The sequence below is a fragment of the Callorhinus ursinus genome, unplaced genomic scaffold (assembly GCF_003265705.2).
Source record: "Callorhinus ursinus isolate GAN/ISIS: 27379988/994484 unplaced genomic scaffold, GSC_fseal_2.0 scaffold59, whole genome shotgun sequence".
Taxonomy (NCBI): domain Eukaryota; kingdom Metazoa; phylum Chordata; class Mammalia; order Carnivora; family Otariidae; genus Callorhinus; species Callorhinus ursinus.
In genome coordinates this window covers 3290158-3308175 of record NW_027397121.1, presented here as the reverse complement: position 1 = coordinate 3308175, position 18018 = coordinate 3290158, and the positions used below count along the sequence as shown (strand labels likewise).

General features: G+C 51.0%; 1 protein-coding gene across 2 annotated transcripts in view; it reads right to left on the bottom strand.

Moving 5' to 3' along the window:
* Positions 1-18018, bottom strand: part of MDGA1 (MAM domain containing glycosylphosphatidylinositol anchor 1) — a 57014-nt gene that overhangs the window by 23799 nt on the left and 15197 nt on the right. The window contains exons 1-3 of one of the 2 annotated variants that reach the window (XM_073884869.1): positions 8481-8534; positions 5923-6000; positions 4721-4860 (exon numbers count right to left, since the gene is read on the bottom strand). In XM_073884869.1, the coding sequence (XP_073740970.1) occupies positions 4721-4823 (103 nt within the window). In that variant the 5' untranslated portion in view covers positions 4824-4860; positions 5923-6000; positions 8481-8534. Of the gene's footprint in view, positions 1-249; positions 425-4720; positions 4861-5922; positions 6001-8480; positions 8535-18018 lie in introns of those variants that run through there. The other variant, XM_025862444.2, reaches the window with a different exon arrangement.

The following is an 18018-nucleotide window of genomic DNA, read 5'->3' as shown; positions in this document are numbered from 1 at the left end:
AATTCAACCTGTCCCACCCTCCCTGATCACTTGAGAGGGCTGTTGCCAGATACGTATGGATCGTGGAGGGAAACGTGTGAAGGGTAGAGGGTAGACACACTGGAGGAACAGCAGGTAAACCCCTTTAGTCCGGGAAAGATGAAGTCTCTACTGTGCTCTTCCACGGAGGTGTCGCTTCTCCAGCCTCCTTTCCACCCCCTCCTCCCGCCCAGCCTGAGTGCCCCGGGGGCACCCCCGGCTGAGACTCACACTGCACGTCCACGCGGATAGACTTGATGGCGGGCACGCCCACGCCGTTCTCCGCCTTGCAGTAGTAGCGGCCGCCCTGCGTGCGCGCGATGCGCTCGATGCGCAGCGTCTCGTTGAACACCGATGTCTCCTGGAACTTGTCCGAGGCGCTGCCCGCAGTCTTGGTCCAGCGCACCTGGGCCCGCGGGGTGGGCCGAGTGAGCCGCGGCCGTGGGGGGTGGGGGGAGGGTTCCGGGCTGAAGGCCAGGCGACCGTGCCTTCCCTCCCCCCGGCCCCCACTGCTTTTCCGGAGTGCCCGTGGGGACCACCCCGGCCTGGGAAACTAATTCCCCCAGGGGAATACACAGATGGGGTAGGGTGCCTCGGGAAAGAATCTGGGGAATCTGGGGTCAGAGGGAGGAGGCTTTAAAGAAGGCAGTACAGTGCAGTGGTTAAGAGGCAAGTCGGACTGGGGCAAGTTATCCCACCTTTCCTGCCTTCCTTTTCTCATTGGGAAAATGGAGAATATGCCGCCTAGGCCTCCTGGGAGGACTAAATGTGCCTTAGTGCCTGTAAGACTAAGAATTTGATAAAGTTTTTAGTGTCCTTGGGTAGCTTACTCCTCTCTCAGCTTCAGATTTTTCATCTGCAGAAGAGGTCTATGGGGTAGCCAGCCTCCAAGATGGTCCCCAGCGATCCCGACCTCTAGTCCTTTTCCTGGGGTGTCCTCCCACTTTGTACCAGGGATGGGCTGTGTGACCAATATAACACAGTGGGCATGATGGTATGTCACTTCCAAGATCAGGTTATGAAGGACTGTGATTTCCATCTTGGGGAAAGCCATCTGGCTTGTCATGAGCAGCCCTCCGGAGGGAGGGATCCACAGGGGAAGAAGGGAAACCTCGGGTCAACAGCCACAGGAGGTAGCCTGCAAGCGGCTCCTCCCACCCCAGTCAGTTCTCAAATGGCTGCAGCCTCCTGAGAGACCATGGGCCAGAACCAGCCAGCTAAGCTGCTCCTGGATTCTGGTCCCACAGGAATGGTGAGGCAATACGTGTTTGTTGTTTTGAGCTGCTGAGTTTTAGAGCATTTGTTACGCAGCAGTAGATAACTATAACTATGACATAGCATAATTTCCGCTTTGCAGAGGTTTAGAAACAAAGTGTATAAAGCACCTAAATGTAGCCCCTGGTTTATATTAGTCACTCAACAAATTTCCATTGTTATCAACATTGCCCTAGATTGTGGGGAGCTAGCAAGGATCACACAAGACACTGGAGCTACTGCTCAGAGTAGCACAGGCTTAAGAAAAATAGGTCAGTTCCAGGTGATTAAGTCTTAAGGATTGGAGGATGGGGTAGGGAAGCTTCCCACTTAAAGTTGGGGAGGATTGCTTATTACTGAGACAGGGCAAGGCCCCTGATCCCGGTGAAGAGGTCAGGCTGTAGGCCATGAAAACAACAAGGCTGGGGAGAAGTGGGTGAAAGGCAACTTTCTCATGCAGAGAGCAGCCACTCCAGGGTTTGTACTTTCCTTCAATTCTACAAAATTCTCAGCCTTTATCTCTTTAGATGTTGTCTTCTCTCAGTTTTCTCTAGTCTGCCCTAAGTTTATGTTGTAGCTTGTCATTCTATCCTCCATGTCTCCCCACTTCCTTTTCACATTTCCCATCTCTTTCTCTTCTCCGGACTGTTTTGTAGTTGATTTCCTCGGATCTATCATCCAATTAGCTAATTTTCTCTTTAGCTATCTCTATGGTATTGAGGCCAAATTTTTCAAAAGACCGTATTATTTTTATTTCTAGGATTTCTATTTGGTTTCTTCCCCCCATATCTAACTGATCGGGTTGTATAATCTTTTGTTATCTCTGTAAACACTTTAAACATATTTATTCTTGAGATCCTTTCAGATGGCTCTGTTTTCTCTGTTTCCTCAGATGTGACTTGTTCAATTCTTTGAGTCTCTGGACTGGCCCTGCTGGCACTGTATTTTTAAATGTGTTTTAAAATTTTACTCCACAGGCTTGTAGTCCGTGGGAGTTTTCTTCCACAGAAGTTCCACGTGGGCCCTCACATGCCTGTCTGTGGTGTAGCTCTATGGTTGCCTATGCCCAAGACCCATGGGTTCACAGGTTCCAACTAGTTTTTATATTAGTTTCTCAGCTTTGGGTGTCCTCACCACTTGGACGGTGTAAGAAACAGACAGCCCACGGAGTGTGCTCCTTTAGAGGCAACCGTTTGTACACATGCCCTGAAGCAGAGTCTGCTCCCTGCTGTGACTCTGGGCTGTGGGACAGAGAGCTTCTGGTCCCCATTCACAGGGGGTGCCCTTGTCAAGCTTCCTGCTTTAGGCAGAGAGTCTAAGTCTAGCCTCCAACCACAGATGGACCTGTGGCCTCAGCTCATACCCCACGTGCGTGTATTCATACTATTATCCCTGAGGTGAGTATGTAGTTCAAGCCCCTCCAAGGACCATGTTCTTCACCTCTGCTCACTGCCATTGCTCCAGATTCTTTCTTCATTTTGGCCCTTGAGATTCCCACTCTCTTGCTATTTGTTTGGACTGGGGAATTACATGCCCATTCCATCCCCCATCCTGACCTCAAAGTGGGCCCTGAGATGCTCCTTCCCTGTTCTCCTGCTAGATTGGATGCTCCATGACAACGGGAACTGTAACTATATCTTCAGGGCCCATCACAGTGCTGGGCACATAGCAGGTGCTCAATAAATACATGTTTAGTGAAATGAGCAAACGAGGTAGATGGCAGGAGAGGTGAGCAGCAGTGGCTAACATAGGAATGAACAGGGTATACTTGGGCAAGTGTGAATGGAGCACAATATGGGTATAAGGAGGATGGCAGTGGAGGTCAGACAGGAAAGGCAGGTGGGGCCAGACTGTGGGGGGAGGGTGGGTCTTCCCTTCCACCCCTAGCAGCCTGAACAGGGTGTGGAAGTTAATAGGTAAACCATTGGAGGTTTCTGAGCAGGGGAGTGCTATGATAGAGCAGGTTTGAAGATTACAATTCTGGGAGCAGGGTACAGAAGCGAATTGGAGGGGGGAACGTGGAGGGGGGCCAGTTAGCCTACTGCAGTGGTCCAAGGGCTAGGATTGCAGGTCTGACCTCCAGAGGTAATAGGAATAGAAACAGAAGACCCATGCAAGAGACATAAAAACAGAAGCCTCAGAGGCTGGCTAGATGTGGGGAATGAGATGGTACAGAGCCATACTGTAGCCCAAGGGTTTGAGCCTAGGTAGCAGGAAGAACAATGACACTGTGGATGGAAGTAGAAGAGAGTGTGTGCGCACACACACTGAGCCCCTGCCATAAACCACTCATGAATGTAATGTACAAGGGGACACACACAGGTGGCCAGTGCAGCCTGAGCGAGAGATGGCCCAGCGGCCTCCCTGGCCAGGGAGGACCATCCTGACATCATGCCCGATGCAAACAGCAACCTGAAGCCTCGCAGCATCACTATCATTTTGAAACAAAACTTTGAGAAGAAGCAAGCAGTGATGATGGTTTCAGATTGAGTCCTCAGGGGTTTCCTTGTCCCTTTGCTTATCTCCAGGCTAAACCTACCAAAGCCATCTCTGTGCCCAAAATTATCCCCAAAATGTTTCTGCATTTCATTGTCCTCCCTAGGAGCCAATGAAAAATTTTCTGCTGCTCTTAAATGCCACAGCAGCTCACCAGCAATTTCCAGCCACCCCTCCAGCCCGCCTCCTGCCTCTTCCCATCAGCTTCAGTGATAACTGGACAACCCTTCTGACTAAACCACATACTTGGTCCGTGACAAAAACGTACCTGGCATTTCCAGGTACTCCTCTTCTGTTGCTTTCTAACTGCTTTCAGTCTTTTAACCTCAAGGGTGTGGGGCTTACCTACCTGAAGCCTTCTGAAGAGGCTCCCGGAACCCCCCAACCCAAAGATGGACACACTGGGGGGAAGTGTGCTAAGCTACAGAGAACACCGGTTCTGGATTCAAATTCGGCCTCCACCCTCCCAGGAGCTGTGTGATCTTGGGAGTTCACTCAACCCCCCCAAGCTTTGATTTGCTCAGCTGTGTAACAGAAGCCCTCATGTCTCCCCCACAGCCCGGTTGTGAGGCTCCAAAGAGAAGAAGCTGGAGGAAGCACCAACACAGTGTTGGCATGTGAGGTCTGCCCTCAGACAGAGGTGGAAGGTGCATCCGAGGAAGCGTCTGCCCAGCAGATACAACAGGAAGGAAGTGGAATTGAACAACTGCCATTTAATTTGTCCCCTCAGTCATCCATGTTTTCAGGAGAATAAGCTCACGGCCTCCAGCCCTTCCCCACAGAGTTCATTTTCTAGCTCTCTCCCAGCCCCAGTCTTCTGTCTTGTGTTGGCTTGCCAACTTCGTGTGCCTCTTGTTCCCAGCTCCCACTGCCTCTTCTGCGGCTCTGATCCCAGGGCAGGGTGGGGAGTGAGGAGGCGAGGCCGTCGGGCGGGGGGGCGGGGGGGACTTACCTGGGGCCGAGGGTGCCCCGTGACGAGGCACTGCAGCACGAGGGTGTCCCCCTCCCGGATGGTATAGACACGCTCGCTGATGTTGTCCTCCTTCACCACACATGCCTGGCCAGCGTGGACAATCTGAGCCTGGGCGGGAGCTGGGCGGGGGGGAGGAGGGGGGAGACACAGGTTTAGGCAAGAGGCACCAAGGCCAGAGGGGGTCTAAGGCTCCCTCCTCTGAGTACGTTAGTGGGAGGAGGAAGCCCAGACCTCCCCAGGCCATTCCTCAGAGGCCTGACCTGCTGAGCTCTGGAAAGGACACTCCCAGGGCCCCAGGCCAGAACCAGAAAGGTCAAGGACTCCGGATCAGTTCCTCCTCATCCCACTCTCCTTGCAGGAGATCTGTGTTCTCAGTGAGCTGATGAGCATGAGGGGCTCAGTATCTATACGGACTGGTTATCACTCAGTGAGTACCACCGTCTTAGCAGGCCCTGTAGTGGAAGCTGCCGGTGCCCCCCCAGCTCCCTATACCTGGCGGGGGCGTCCACCCCACAGCTGCTGAGTGTTAGAGGCTAGGTGCACAGAGCTCCCCTTCCCCTGGGAATTGCCCTTCGCCAGTGGGAGCTGCCTGGGCCAGAAATGCCCACAAGATCACCCTTTTTCCCAATACGCACACATGGAGCCCAGTGACTGCTAGCTAGCCCCCCCGCCCACGCCACTGGTGGGATGACTATGGTGCCATTTACTCTCCAGAGTCCCCCCTGGGAACAGGTTGAGCCTAAAGCAACTGAACCACAGTTTTGCCTGGCTGCTTCCCCTTCCAGTGTCTCCTGAGAGCACTTTCTCACAAATCCCGTGCCTGACCTGCACCCTCTAAACCATCCCAGGCTTTACTTTTAGAGAGCTTGACTAAGTTATCTCCCAGTCCCACAGACTGCTCATTCCCCTCACCCAAAGGCCTGTTACTCTTCCCTCATTGCTCCCTGAGCCTGGGCCAATGTCTTTAACGGATGGAAGCTCTCTCCAGGGGCTTGGAAGCTCTCAAAAGACTGGCTCCTCCCTGGCCTTTCTCACAGTGACCTGGGCCAGGGGACCACAGCTGCAACACCCAAAGGGAAGATGACTGACTGGGAGAAGTACACAGCCCCTCCCTAAGTGTCCAGCCCCAGCCCAGCAATGTTTGGGCTCTGAAAAGGAGGGTAAGGCCCCTGAGTTCATACCTGTCTGCTCACAGCTGAGGATGGAGAAAGTGGAGGTGGGCACCAGGGGCACAAGGGACTGAAAACAGAGTCCTTGCCCTAAAGAGGTGCACAAAGATGAGGTAAAACCTATACATAAAATGTGTAACTTCCTCCAGGAAGCATCCCCTGACTGACCGGCACCCTCCCTCCTTCTGTACCCATCACTCCCCCAGTGCAACAGCAGAGCATCATTCTGCCTGTCTGCCAGATCCAGGGCTCTTCTCCTTCTGTCTACCAAACCATGAGTTCCGTCTTGTTATCCCCAGCACAAGGCCTTGAGTACAGTGGGCACTCAGTGAACGTTGAATGGATGAATTTACAAAACTATCCCATGGTGATGTTGCTAAGCATCATAAAAGAGGTACAGAAGGCCCTAGGAGGTCAGAGGAGAGAGAGAGAGAGTCTGCTAGAGGAAGGATCACAGAAGGTTCTAGAAAAGGCAGCTTTCTCACCAGGCCTCAGAGAATAGGGGAGCTTTGTGCTGGGTGAAGGAGAAAGTCCTATATAATATATATTACCTGGAGTAAACCATGAGTGATCTTTGGACCTTTATTTTCTCATCTCTAAAACAGAGAGAATGCTGCCAGCCCTGAGAACTCACAAGGGTGGGTGTGACAGTAACACAGGCTAGATGAGACGTGCTGAGGTAAACCCTGATGTGTCCTGCAGTTACTACAAGTAGCACCTTACCGGAGCCTCTCCAACCAACATGGATGGGACAGTCATGAACTAATTACAGAGGTGAGTCCCCAGAGGCAGCCGAGCTGTAGGTCAAAAAGTGTGGGGCAGCGACTGGGGGCAGCACATGTTGAACCATGAGAGTCTCTGCAAACAGTAACAGCTACCAGCAGCCTAGAGTCTGAGTGTCCAGACAACCATCCTGCCTGCCTGGCTGCCATAGAGGAATGAACTGAGGCTAGTTGTCAGAGACAAGCTATGCAACCTTGGGCAAGTCTGACCTCATGGGCCTCAGTTCCCCTCCTATAGCAGGGGAGCAGGTTAGAAGACCCTCTGAGATCCTTCTCAACTCACACTTTCTATACATTCGGTAATCAGCATGTAGTCCATATATAAGAGGCACCCTGGAATCCGGGGAATGGGTCTGAGACTCACACTCTGCGATGAAAATGTATGAGCATCACCATACCATGGCAGAGAGTCATCTGTGGCCAAGGACCCCAGGAAATCTCATCAGGAAACAACCCCCGCCATGCATGATGTGCATGCCAGTTGCTGATAAGACCAGAAGGTCCCATGGATGTCTACAAGAGGCCTGGGGTGCCTCTCCACAAGGAAGACATTGATATAACAGACTTCAGTGGAAGATAAGCTGTAATCTTGGACACTGTGGCTTGCCCGTAGCCAAATAGTGTTGTAACAACAGAAGGTTCGGTGACTGATAAGGAATACTGAAAAGGAGCTGGAGAGCCTGACATTCTCAGGGTCTGGCCAGCACAGGCCAGAAAACACAGGACCTGGCCAGCAGACACAAGGCCTCTGGCCACCAGCCATGTTTCCTCACTGGAGACCAGGCATCATGAATGATGACATCATTAAGATGATCTAACTCCCTTTGATGACATTAACTCTTAAGAGTATCAAACTCTAAAATGATAGAACCACTGTGGAAGAGATTTTGGCAGTACCTACTTGAGCTAGACGAGGGTATAGCTCATGACACAGCAATTCCACTCCTGGGTAGTACCCAGTGGAAATGAGTGCTTATGACAACAAAACAGTAAGTCCAAGAATATTCACAGCAGCTTTACTCATTTTGGCTAAAAACAAGAAACCACCCATATGTCCATCAAGACTAGCGTGGGTAAATAAATTTTGGTATATTCATATAATGGAATATTACACAAAAATAAAAAATAAAATAAAATAAAATAAAAAGAACTCCTAACAGATACAATGGCACTGTTGAATCTCACATGGACAATCTGGGTGGAAGAACTCAGACACAAAAGAGTAAATAGTATGTGATTTCATGTGTCTGAAATTCAAAACTGGAAAAACCGATTTTAAAGTAACAGTGGTTGCCCTTGGGTGGGGATAGGGATTATTTACTGGGAAGAGCACACCAGAAGTTTCTGGGGAGAAGGTGGGATCCCATCTGGTGCGGTGGAAATGTCTACATCTTAATCTGAGTGGTAGTTATATGAGTGGACATATATGCAAAAATGCATCGGGTTATTTGCTTAAGATTTGGCTATACCTAAGCTACACTTCAATTTTTAAAAATTGCCCATTGAGGTTATCAGGTTTCTTTGGTTGACACTAACCATTACAACTACCTACTCCCTTTACTCTGATTCCTATTTGATTTGCTGCTTCTCACGGCTGACTTCTTTGAGGTGTAGATTTTCCCTCTGGAACAAAGGGAAAATGCCCATGGCTTCCCACTGAGCTTTGCTAACGTGAATCAGCCTCCTCCACTCTGCTCACCCCTGGAATGGCTAGAACTGTGTTTTGGACCCTGAACCAACAGAGTCCCCACCAAGTCGCAGGCCCCCAAAGGCTCTGCCTCACTTAACCTCAGCCTCCTGTTCCACACGCCCTGGGAAGGCAAGGCCAGCCGCAGCATCTTCTGTTCCAAAGGCAACCAGGCCAGGACCTGTGTCAAGAGGCACCATGACATCATAATCCCTTCATTCAGTCTGTCAAACAACAAATGCTTCGAGCCGGCCGCTGCTGCGTGGGTGCTGGAGAGACTATCAGGAAAAGCAAACAACAAAGGAGCACTGTTGGGGAGATGGATAGCAAACAAGGGAACAGAAATGAACAGGATGGCTTCAGAGTGCTCTAAGTGCTAAGACTACTCTAGGGCAGGGGATTCGTCAAGGAACAGCGAACAGAGGAGAGATATGCCTTAGAGAAATGGGAAAAGCAGACAATCTGGGACTAATGCCTGGCTCTGCTACCCACTAGCTGGGAGACATTAGGCAAGTTACTTAACTTCTCTGAGCCTCAGCCTCTTCCTTCGTAAAATGGGAACAATAATGCCTTCTCCCGGGGCTGGCATGAGGGTTTAAGACAACATCTATAAAACATCTGGCCAGGGGCACCTGGGTTGCTCAGTCGTTAAGCGTCTGCCTTCGGCTCAGGTCATGATCCCAGGGTCCTGGGATTGAGCCGTGCATCGGGCTCCCTGCTCCGCGGGAAGCCTCCTTCTCCCTCTCCCACTCCCCCTGCTTGTGTTCCCTCTCTCGCTGTGTCTCTGTCAGATAAATAAATAAAATCTTAAAAAAACAAAACAAAACAAAAAAACAAAACATCTGGCCAAACAATATGTGCTCTCTCAATAAGTAACAGTTCCTGAGATGATTAAGTAGAAACAAGAGATGGGGGCAGGAGAGCGCCCCCTGGGGCCCCCTCAAAATCCCAGCGTCAGAGATGCTCAAAGTGGACATTAAGCCAGTAGGGACATGTTAAAATTCATGTTGAGGGCGGTACAAGGCTTCAGAGGATCTGGGAACAGGAGGGAGGGATGGGGCCCCTTCTGAGCATCCCTCTCAACTTTCCAGCACACTCAGCTCTCAGCAAGTTACTTCGTGACTTTAGCAAGTTACTTAAGCCTTCATTTGCTCGCTTGTAAAATGGGCTTGTTGTGAGGAATACGTAAGTAAATGCACGTCAAGCGCTGAAAACAGTGCCTGGTACACGGTAAGCCATCTAAACATGGTAGCTAGCGTCATTATTCTATAAACGATCCCGCGCTCCTCTCAAGAACCCACCTCCCTGGGCGGCTGCAAGTCCTTTGCATGAAAGGACCTGCAGGGCCTTATCTGCCACAGATGGTGATGAATGATACCTTCCTGGGGTCCACTGTATATATTTCCCAGCTCCTTGCCTTGTTCTGAGAGGCAAAAAGAGTAAGTCTGATTTAGCCTCTTTTGGCAGAGAAGACAGAAGCCCAGAGAAGGTAATGCCCTGTCCGTGTCACTCACTGACACAGGACAGGAGCAGAGTGGGGGCTTGAACCCAGGCCTTTCACCTGCTAGCTTGGAACTCTGGTCGCTGTCCCAGTCCACCACGACTCCCCTACCCCCTCCTTGTGTCACCAGGGAGGCTGTTGCCATGCCAACCCCAAGGCTGTCAGAGTTTGTATTTGTAACAAGCTCCCTGGGAATTCTGGAGGCTGGATTTGATCATCTCTGCTTGACACCACATTGGTGGATAGAAGATACGACAGGAGTTTGGAACCGTGTATGTTTCCCTGCCTCTGGTCTATGAGACTTTTCCGATTTCACTCTCCTGAGATCTTTCAATGAAGCCCCGTGGAAAAGGAAAACGGTATCTCCCAACCCGTGGTGCCATAAAGTGTTCATTGATAGTCCTCTGCCAAGTCAGGATGCTGATGCTGTGTCTTCTCTCTCCTTCACAGAGTGTCTCGGCACCCAAAGGTAGATTATTAAAGGCTCTGAAAAGTCCTGCAGTAAACACACCTATGTAACTTAGTTTAAGCCAGTGCTTTCCAAATGTATTTGACCATAAAGCCCCTTCTTCACAGAGGAACTCTTAGCATCTTGAGAGAGAGAAGTGTTGTGGAAAACAAGTGGAGAAATGCTGATCCAAAGCTCATTATAAAACTAATGGCTGTCGAGTCAAGCATCACGGCCTTCCCCAGCCCTGTGGCTGAGCATAGCCAAACGGCATGAGAGATGTCACCCACAGGGCAGCATCATAAGGAGTACAGCTGAGGCAGAAATAGTGGGTCCCTGGTAGAATGCTTCTGGCCTACCGGCTCACTCCTTTTTCCTCCAGAAAGCACACACCCCAAATTATAGGTGGGGGTCGGGACAGCCAGCACCCAGCAAGCCCAGTAAGGAAGCCACAAACTCTCAAGGATTCATGTTAAAGCAAATTCAACTCGCCCACCAGGCTTCAGAAGAGAATTCTCACTGGAACCTGGGGGGGAAATTTCCTCAAAGACCCCCATCCCTCATAAGAGAATCTCCTCCCGGGCACTAGCCAAAGTGTAGGAGGTGCTGTTAAATGCACAAGGATGCGGCAGTAAGATGTAGAACCAAATAAGGCAGGCAGGCAGGCAGTGTAATGAATGGAAACCCTTAGTTTGAAGCTCCATCAGCTTTCCTTCAGGTTTCTTCGCCACGCTGCATTTAAAAAGGTTAATCATAAGGGCACATGGGTGGCTCGTTAAGGTGTCTGCTTTCGGCTCAGGTCATGATGCCAGGGTCCTGGGGGTCCTGGGATCGAGCCCCGCATCGGGCTCCCTGCTCCGCGGGAAGCCTGCTTCTCCCTCTCCCACTCCCCCTGCTTGTGTTCCCTCTCTCGCTGTGTCTCTCTCTGTCAAATAAATAAATAAAATCTTTGAGGAAAAAAAAAGTTAATCACCGTCAACTGGGGGCTGTTGTCCTGCTTCCAACTCCTGATTCTTTCTGGGAAGGTGTGTGTGGCTGGGAAACTTCTGGGGAGGGGGAAGAGAAGGGGGCTGCAGACTTCTCCACCTGAAGTCAGTTCTAATCTGCCCCATTAGCAGACAGCAGGGCAAGTGCCACCATCCTCACAGCCTCCCACAAGTATCACTGAGTGTTCTGGGCCAGGCAATATGGAATCAGGATCTGTGTTCTAGTCCTGACTTCCATCAGTCAACACATCCTTATGAGCATGAGGTGCTGAGCTTGGTGCTGAGGGGTACTAGAGAAGTGTGCAGTCCGGAAGAGCTGGGATAACGACAATGTCTATAAAGGCCTGCTGAGCGGCAGGGAGAGACTGGCCATGAGCTGGAGTTAAGGCTCCTGTGTCCCCTGACCCACCCCCCTAACATAACAATAACACCACGATTTATACATAACAATAACAATTTACTCTGTGCCAGCATTGTGTCAAGTGTTTTATGTCCATTATCTCATGTATTGCTCATAACAAGCCTATTACTCCCATTTGTCAGATCAGGAAGCTGAGGCTCAGCAAGGTTATTAAGTTGCCCAAGGATGCCCTGCTGATTTAGAGTCTGACTCTCTGACTTAGGCTAAGCCCTGTGCATTTCCAGCTCCCGAGTGCCTGGCAACAGTGCTGAGGACTCAGGGCTCAGGATGCACGACATAGTCTCCAAGTCGCTAGTTAGGCCAGTCCCATGCAGCATCCTTAGAAACCATCTTGCCGTGGCCCTCCCAGCTCCTGGTACACACATGTTTATTGATCCTTTTATACATGTAATGCAAATGGACACTTAATAATTTAGCAGAGTTAACAGTGCTGAAATATTAACAGGCTTTTCTCTTTTAATTAGCTGCTGAGAGAATGGCGGCCAGGGTCTGGGAGGAGGTTCATGGGGCAGGCACCTGGCCAGCTCCACCTGGGCATCCTTCTGCCAGGAATGATGCTACACACCTCTCCAACAAACCGTGGGCCATCAAACATAGACCTCTTGGGAAAATTCACCCTTCTATGCTGTCTACAGCAAGGCTTTGCCCTAGCTCCCCCTTGGCCTTGGCTGGTTGCGGAGCTGGCTAACACCTATCCTCTGTTCACCACCCAGGATGGACCAGGGGACTTCTCCAAGTCTAGGGGAGTCTCCAATTCAATGCTAGGAAAACCAGCCTGAAACAGTCTCGCCCAGCCCACACCATCGCCTCTGATTTCACCTTAATGCTGGTCATCTTGAGGGGCGTCTGGCCTGGCTTAGCCAGTTGATCATTTGACTCTTGGTTTTGGCTTGGGTCATGATCTCAGGATTGCAGGATCAAGTCCTGCACCAGGCTCCGCACTTAGTGGGAAACCTGCTTGGGATTCTCTCTCTCCTTCTGCCCCTCCCCCTGCTCACATGTGCGCACACTATCTCTCTCTCAAATAAATAAACAAATTAAAAAAAAATGCCAGTCATCTTGAGGGGAAGCGCCATCACACTCTGCCCTGCACCCCTCTGGACATTCTCTTGGGTCATTAGACCTCAGTGCAAGCTGATTTCCTCTCCATCCTCCCTCTCGCTCCTGGGCTCCCAACCCTTCAGAGGACACACACAATTGCCTGTTTATTTGCCATTGATTCATCGATTCGTTCTAAGCTCCTATTGTGTGAACTGTCCTGCCCTCAGCACTGGGATGCAGAGCCATAAAGGCAGAGCCATCCTCAGTGAAGAACCTCTGTCCTCACTTGGCTGCAGATCCCACTAGAGTTTGCTCTCCACCCCAGGGTCCTTTTTTGGCTCATCACAACCTAACCCGTCTTCAGCCATCTTCCTTTTGGGCCACAAGAATCTCTCCCCAACCTGAGCGCGTATGTCTCTGACCTCCAAGTACAAGGTGCTGTCACTGAATATGAGAGCAGCCACAGCAGAAGGGATGAGTGCTCAGCCTGCCACCTTATCACCACGACCGAGCATAAAATCTCTGCTTCCACGCTCGGAGGCAGGGCCTGCTACTGCCTGCAGAGCCTGCTCCTATCTGCAGGAGCGGATACTGTTTGCACTGCCTAGTACCGTGAGCAGAACCCGACACTTTGGGCAGACCCTGGCCCTCTTGACAAATTTCCTCTGCTGGAAGTGGTGGCCGGTCCAACTGTGCCCCAGTCCCAGGGAATGTCCAGCACCCTTGCACCCACATCCTGGCCTCACTGGAAGGCACACAGGGGGTTGAGAGTGCCAGGTGATACTCATGGACTGTGGATCAATGGAAGTCTAATGGGCACCCCACTAATGGAACTCCAGGATGTCGGGACAGGCCACCGGGAAAGCCCCCTATATGGGGACTCTGAGGTGCCCTGGGAGAAGCTGTAAGGGACTTTCTCCCTGGGTCGCAGAAGACCAAGATCAAAAGTCTCAACAGTGAGGGGACCTAGGGCAGCTCTAATAAATGCAGGCAGGACACTCAGGAAAGAAAGCAGAGAGTCACATGCCCTAAATCCGGCACCGCTTGACCTGAGGCTGTACATGTAAGCCTGAGGAGCTGCCCAGATGTTGTGGGACAAGAGGCAGGAGGCAGGACTCTACCACTCATCTCCTTACTATTGGGCAAGTCCTTCAGCCTCCTGAAGCCTCAGTTTCCTCAATCTGCAAATGGAGAAAAGACATCTCAGACAGTAGGGGAAGTAACTTCTGGGTTGTGAGAATTAAATGAGATCACACGCATCGGGTACATAACACAAGGACTGGTATCAAAGTAGGTACTTAATAAATTCTAGACCCTTTTCCATTTGATAATATAGGCTGGGACCCTGTGGGAACCTGTTCAAAGGTCCTGCAAGGAGAAAATGTAACACTGGATGCGGAGGTCTATTTTGGGGGGAACGCCACGAGCCGTAATCTTGAGAGACCAGAACAGCAAGGTGGGCTAAAGGAGGTAGTCGTGGGAAGGAAAGATCTCCCCAAGAGAACACACTGGATGATGGTGGAAGAAGAGGCTGCCACCCATCAGGGCAGAGAATGGCTTCTAGAACGTAGGACCTGAGCCTGCCTGGCCCAGGGATGTGAAGTCCATGGACATGGGGTCACTCATGTAGATTTTCCTGCTTGGATCCCATTTGCCTAGCCCTGCCAAGCTCTACCAGTCCTGGGGACCAGTCACTGCCATTCCCTTGGCCCTGCACCCTGGCAGCAGCCCAGACACTAGATATGACCAAGCCCCCAGCCTACACCCACATGCTAAAGCGTAACTATTGACCCAAACCCATGGGAGGCACAGGTCTAGTGTAGACACAGCCTGGGCATGGGGTTCTTGTCCAGGAAGTTGCAGCAATTGCTCTGGTGGCCTGGGGCAAATCTTTTAACTCTCTAGCCCAGAGCCTCAGTCTCCTGACTATAAAATGGGCATACGTGCGCTCCCTATTGTGAATGTTAAATACAGTAAAAACCAAATCCACCAAGCACAGTGCACACTGCCTAGGTGATACTCAAGAAGTATGGTTCAAGGGGCGCCTGGGTGGCTCAGTCGTTAAGCGTCTGCCTTCGGCTCAGGTCATGATCCTGGGGTCCTGGGATCGAGCCCCGCATCGGGCTCCCTGCTCCACAGGAAGCCTGCTTCTCCCTCTCCCACTCCCCCTGCTTGTGTTCCCTCTCTCACTGTGTCTCTCTCTTTCTGTCAAATAAATAAAATCTTAAAAAAAAAAAAAGAAGAAGTGTGGTTCGAAGGGAGCAGAATAAAACCTGCTAGGTCTGGGCTCCCCACCCAGGACATAGAGCCTGGGCCAGTCCTAGGCCAGGAAATGGAAAGTGTCATGGCTTTGCTAAAGCAAAGAACCCCCAAAGCCCCACCTGACCCCCAAGCCCAGTGGCTTCCTCCGAGCCCCACAGAGCTGAGGCCCAACCTGGGAGGATAGGGCACCGGCCGGGGCCTGGCACCAGCTGGCTGTGGGAGCAGAGGGGAGACAACAGGGCTAAGGGCACTGAATTGGGGCTGAACTGGGCATCTGGGGACCCTGGGCCCACAGAGAGAATGGGATGGTGGCAGGTGGATGGGAATCCTTTCTAACCAAACCTGTAAGAACTGGTTGGAGTCCTCACTCCAGCACTTAACGTGACTAAACTCCCATTCTGCTGTATAAAAGAGGCCAATAATATTATGCTCACAGTGCCTCACTGAGACGGCATACCAGAAAGCTCCACGTAAACTGTAAAGTTTTGCCCAGATCAGGTACTTATTAGGCGCCGAGAGACCCAAATGTGGCTTCGGGAAGCAAACACTGGAAGTTAAGAAACAAGCCATAATGCATCTATTAAACCCGGGGAAATAAATTCGGAGGATAAAACCACTGTGGCTGGGCTGTGCACAAAGCTGGCTTAGTTTTTGTAGTGCGACCCAGCAGAGCAAAATGAGAACCATAAAACTATGCCTATCCTATGACCTATTAGGCAATCTCACTTTGGGGAATAGGCCCCAAGGAAATAATTTAAAAGGAAAAAGTAATTCACATAAGGATATTCACGGCAGAGCTCTCTAGAAGCAGGGGAAACTAGCACCTGCCCAAACTCTCCGCCACAGAGAAATGGTGACCCAACTCCAGCACATCGATGCAGGGGGTGCCCTGCAGCCATTAAAGTGACAGGGCTGAGAGCTCAGTCAATACTGCGAGACATGCGTGGGAGATAAAGTCAGCCGACAGCGCAGAACGGACGACTGTTTACCGCTATGTAAAAATGTATTGACAGGTATGGGCAGGGAATTTAGAAAGAACGGTTGTTTGATGGTCATTGGGTTCCTTTTTTTTCTTTTTTTTTTTCCATGAGGTTGTTTAAGTGGGTAATAATAACAATACAACCCTGAAAGCAAAATCAATCCTGTGGCTTGAGAGCACGTGGGGCCTTAGACCCCAGGACGGAAGGGCAGGGGAGGGGAGGACAGAGTTTCTGGAGAGCCTCCAAGGGTCCCACCCCCAGGCACTGTGGGTTTCGGGGACTTGTCCCCTACCCCAGGGTGGGGTGGAGTTAGAGGTGCCATGACCTGCCTGCGTGAAACGTCTTAAAGCCACCTCCCCACAGTTCTCCAGACTGGCCTTCACCCCACCCAGCTCAGGAGGTGGCAGGAGGATTAGCTCTGAGGTTTAAAAATCAGGGAGCAGAGATGTAAGGGCCTGATTTGCTGTATGCCTCTCTCTGCATCCAGTGACCTCAGGAGGACAGCAGTTACCATCCCCCAGCACCCCACGGCCTGAGCCATTCCTCACCCCATTCCCATTAGTGAAAACACACTATCCCCTGCCATCAGCTGGAAACAGTCCTCGCCCCTTCTCTTACACCCCACACCCAACCCACCAGCAAGCCCTCTCAGCTGCCTTCAAAACGGATCCCCAGTCTGACCCCTGCTATACCACCCTACTTTTAGCCATTACCATCTTCTGCCTGGATTTCGACAGCAGCCTCCTGATAGGTCTACTCTGCTTCCTCCTTTGCCCAGTACAGTCTGTTCTCCACAAGAAACCAAAGGGATCCCTTTATAGCACTAAGTCAGGCCCTGTCCTTCCTCTGCTCAAAACCCTGCCACGGCTCCCACCTCACATGCAGTCGAAAGGCAACACTTTTTTAATAGGCTGTCACATCCCCTGTCATCTGCTCCCATCCCCACTTATGTTTTACTGCCCCCTGGCACTGTGGTCACACTGCTCTCAGATCTGTTGTTCTTCAAGCAGGCCAAAACCACTCCTACCTCAGGGCCTTTGCACTTGCAGCTTCCGCTGCCGGATTATTCTTCCCCAGATTTCCAGAGCTCACTCCCTCACCTCCTTCAGCTGTGTTTTCAGGGAGGCCTTCCCTGACCACCCTATTTCAGACAGCTTGCGTGCCCCCACTTCTACTACTTTCAATCCCTTTCCCTACTTTGTGTGTTCCTCCTAACACTCATCAACACCTGCATATTAAACAGTCACTTGTTCATTCTTTACCTGTGTCCCTTTCAAAAGGTAAACATCCCTGGGAGGGAAAGCATGTTAAATCCCTGAAAAGGATGAGCAATCTTTTCTTTCCAAGAGTCAATGCAGGAAGCATCAAGTTGGGGAACACATTTTCTTTAGCATTGGGTACATTTATAAATCAAGAAATGCCATACCTGCCCTCCTGTTAAGTATTCTCATTATTTTTTTCTACATCACTGAACAGTTTCACTCCTTTTTTGGCTAAAACTTTAGAAACCACATAAGTGGCATGCACCGTAGGATCTGATTATAATGCTGAGCCTCCGAACAACCTATAAATGATTTGGAACCCAGTAGTTCGGGGGGAGAAAAGTGAAGGACTTGGGGAGGGGGGAGGCCAATTGGACCAGAGTTCAATCACAGCCAGAGACAGAAAAGTCATTGCCCTTAGGAAGCTCCTAGGGGCTGAGGAGGTGGGGGCGGGAGGGGCTGCCTCTTAGGAGGAAAATGAGGTCTGGGGGAGGCAGTGGTGCAGTAAAGGCCTGGGTGCAAAACACACCTGTCTCCCAACCTACAAAGTGGCTCTAAGGGAACATTCTGGCTATAAATTTCCCCAAGAGGAAGATGGGAGGAGGGCTGGAATTCTGCCACCCTTTCTCCCCGACCAGGGTCTCTGTCTTGCTCCCTCTTCCCCCTAATAATGTGTCACACGCTGGTACATAGAGCCTCACGTGCAGCTTCCCTGGTGGCAGTCTCTGTGACTCACTA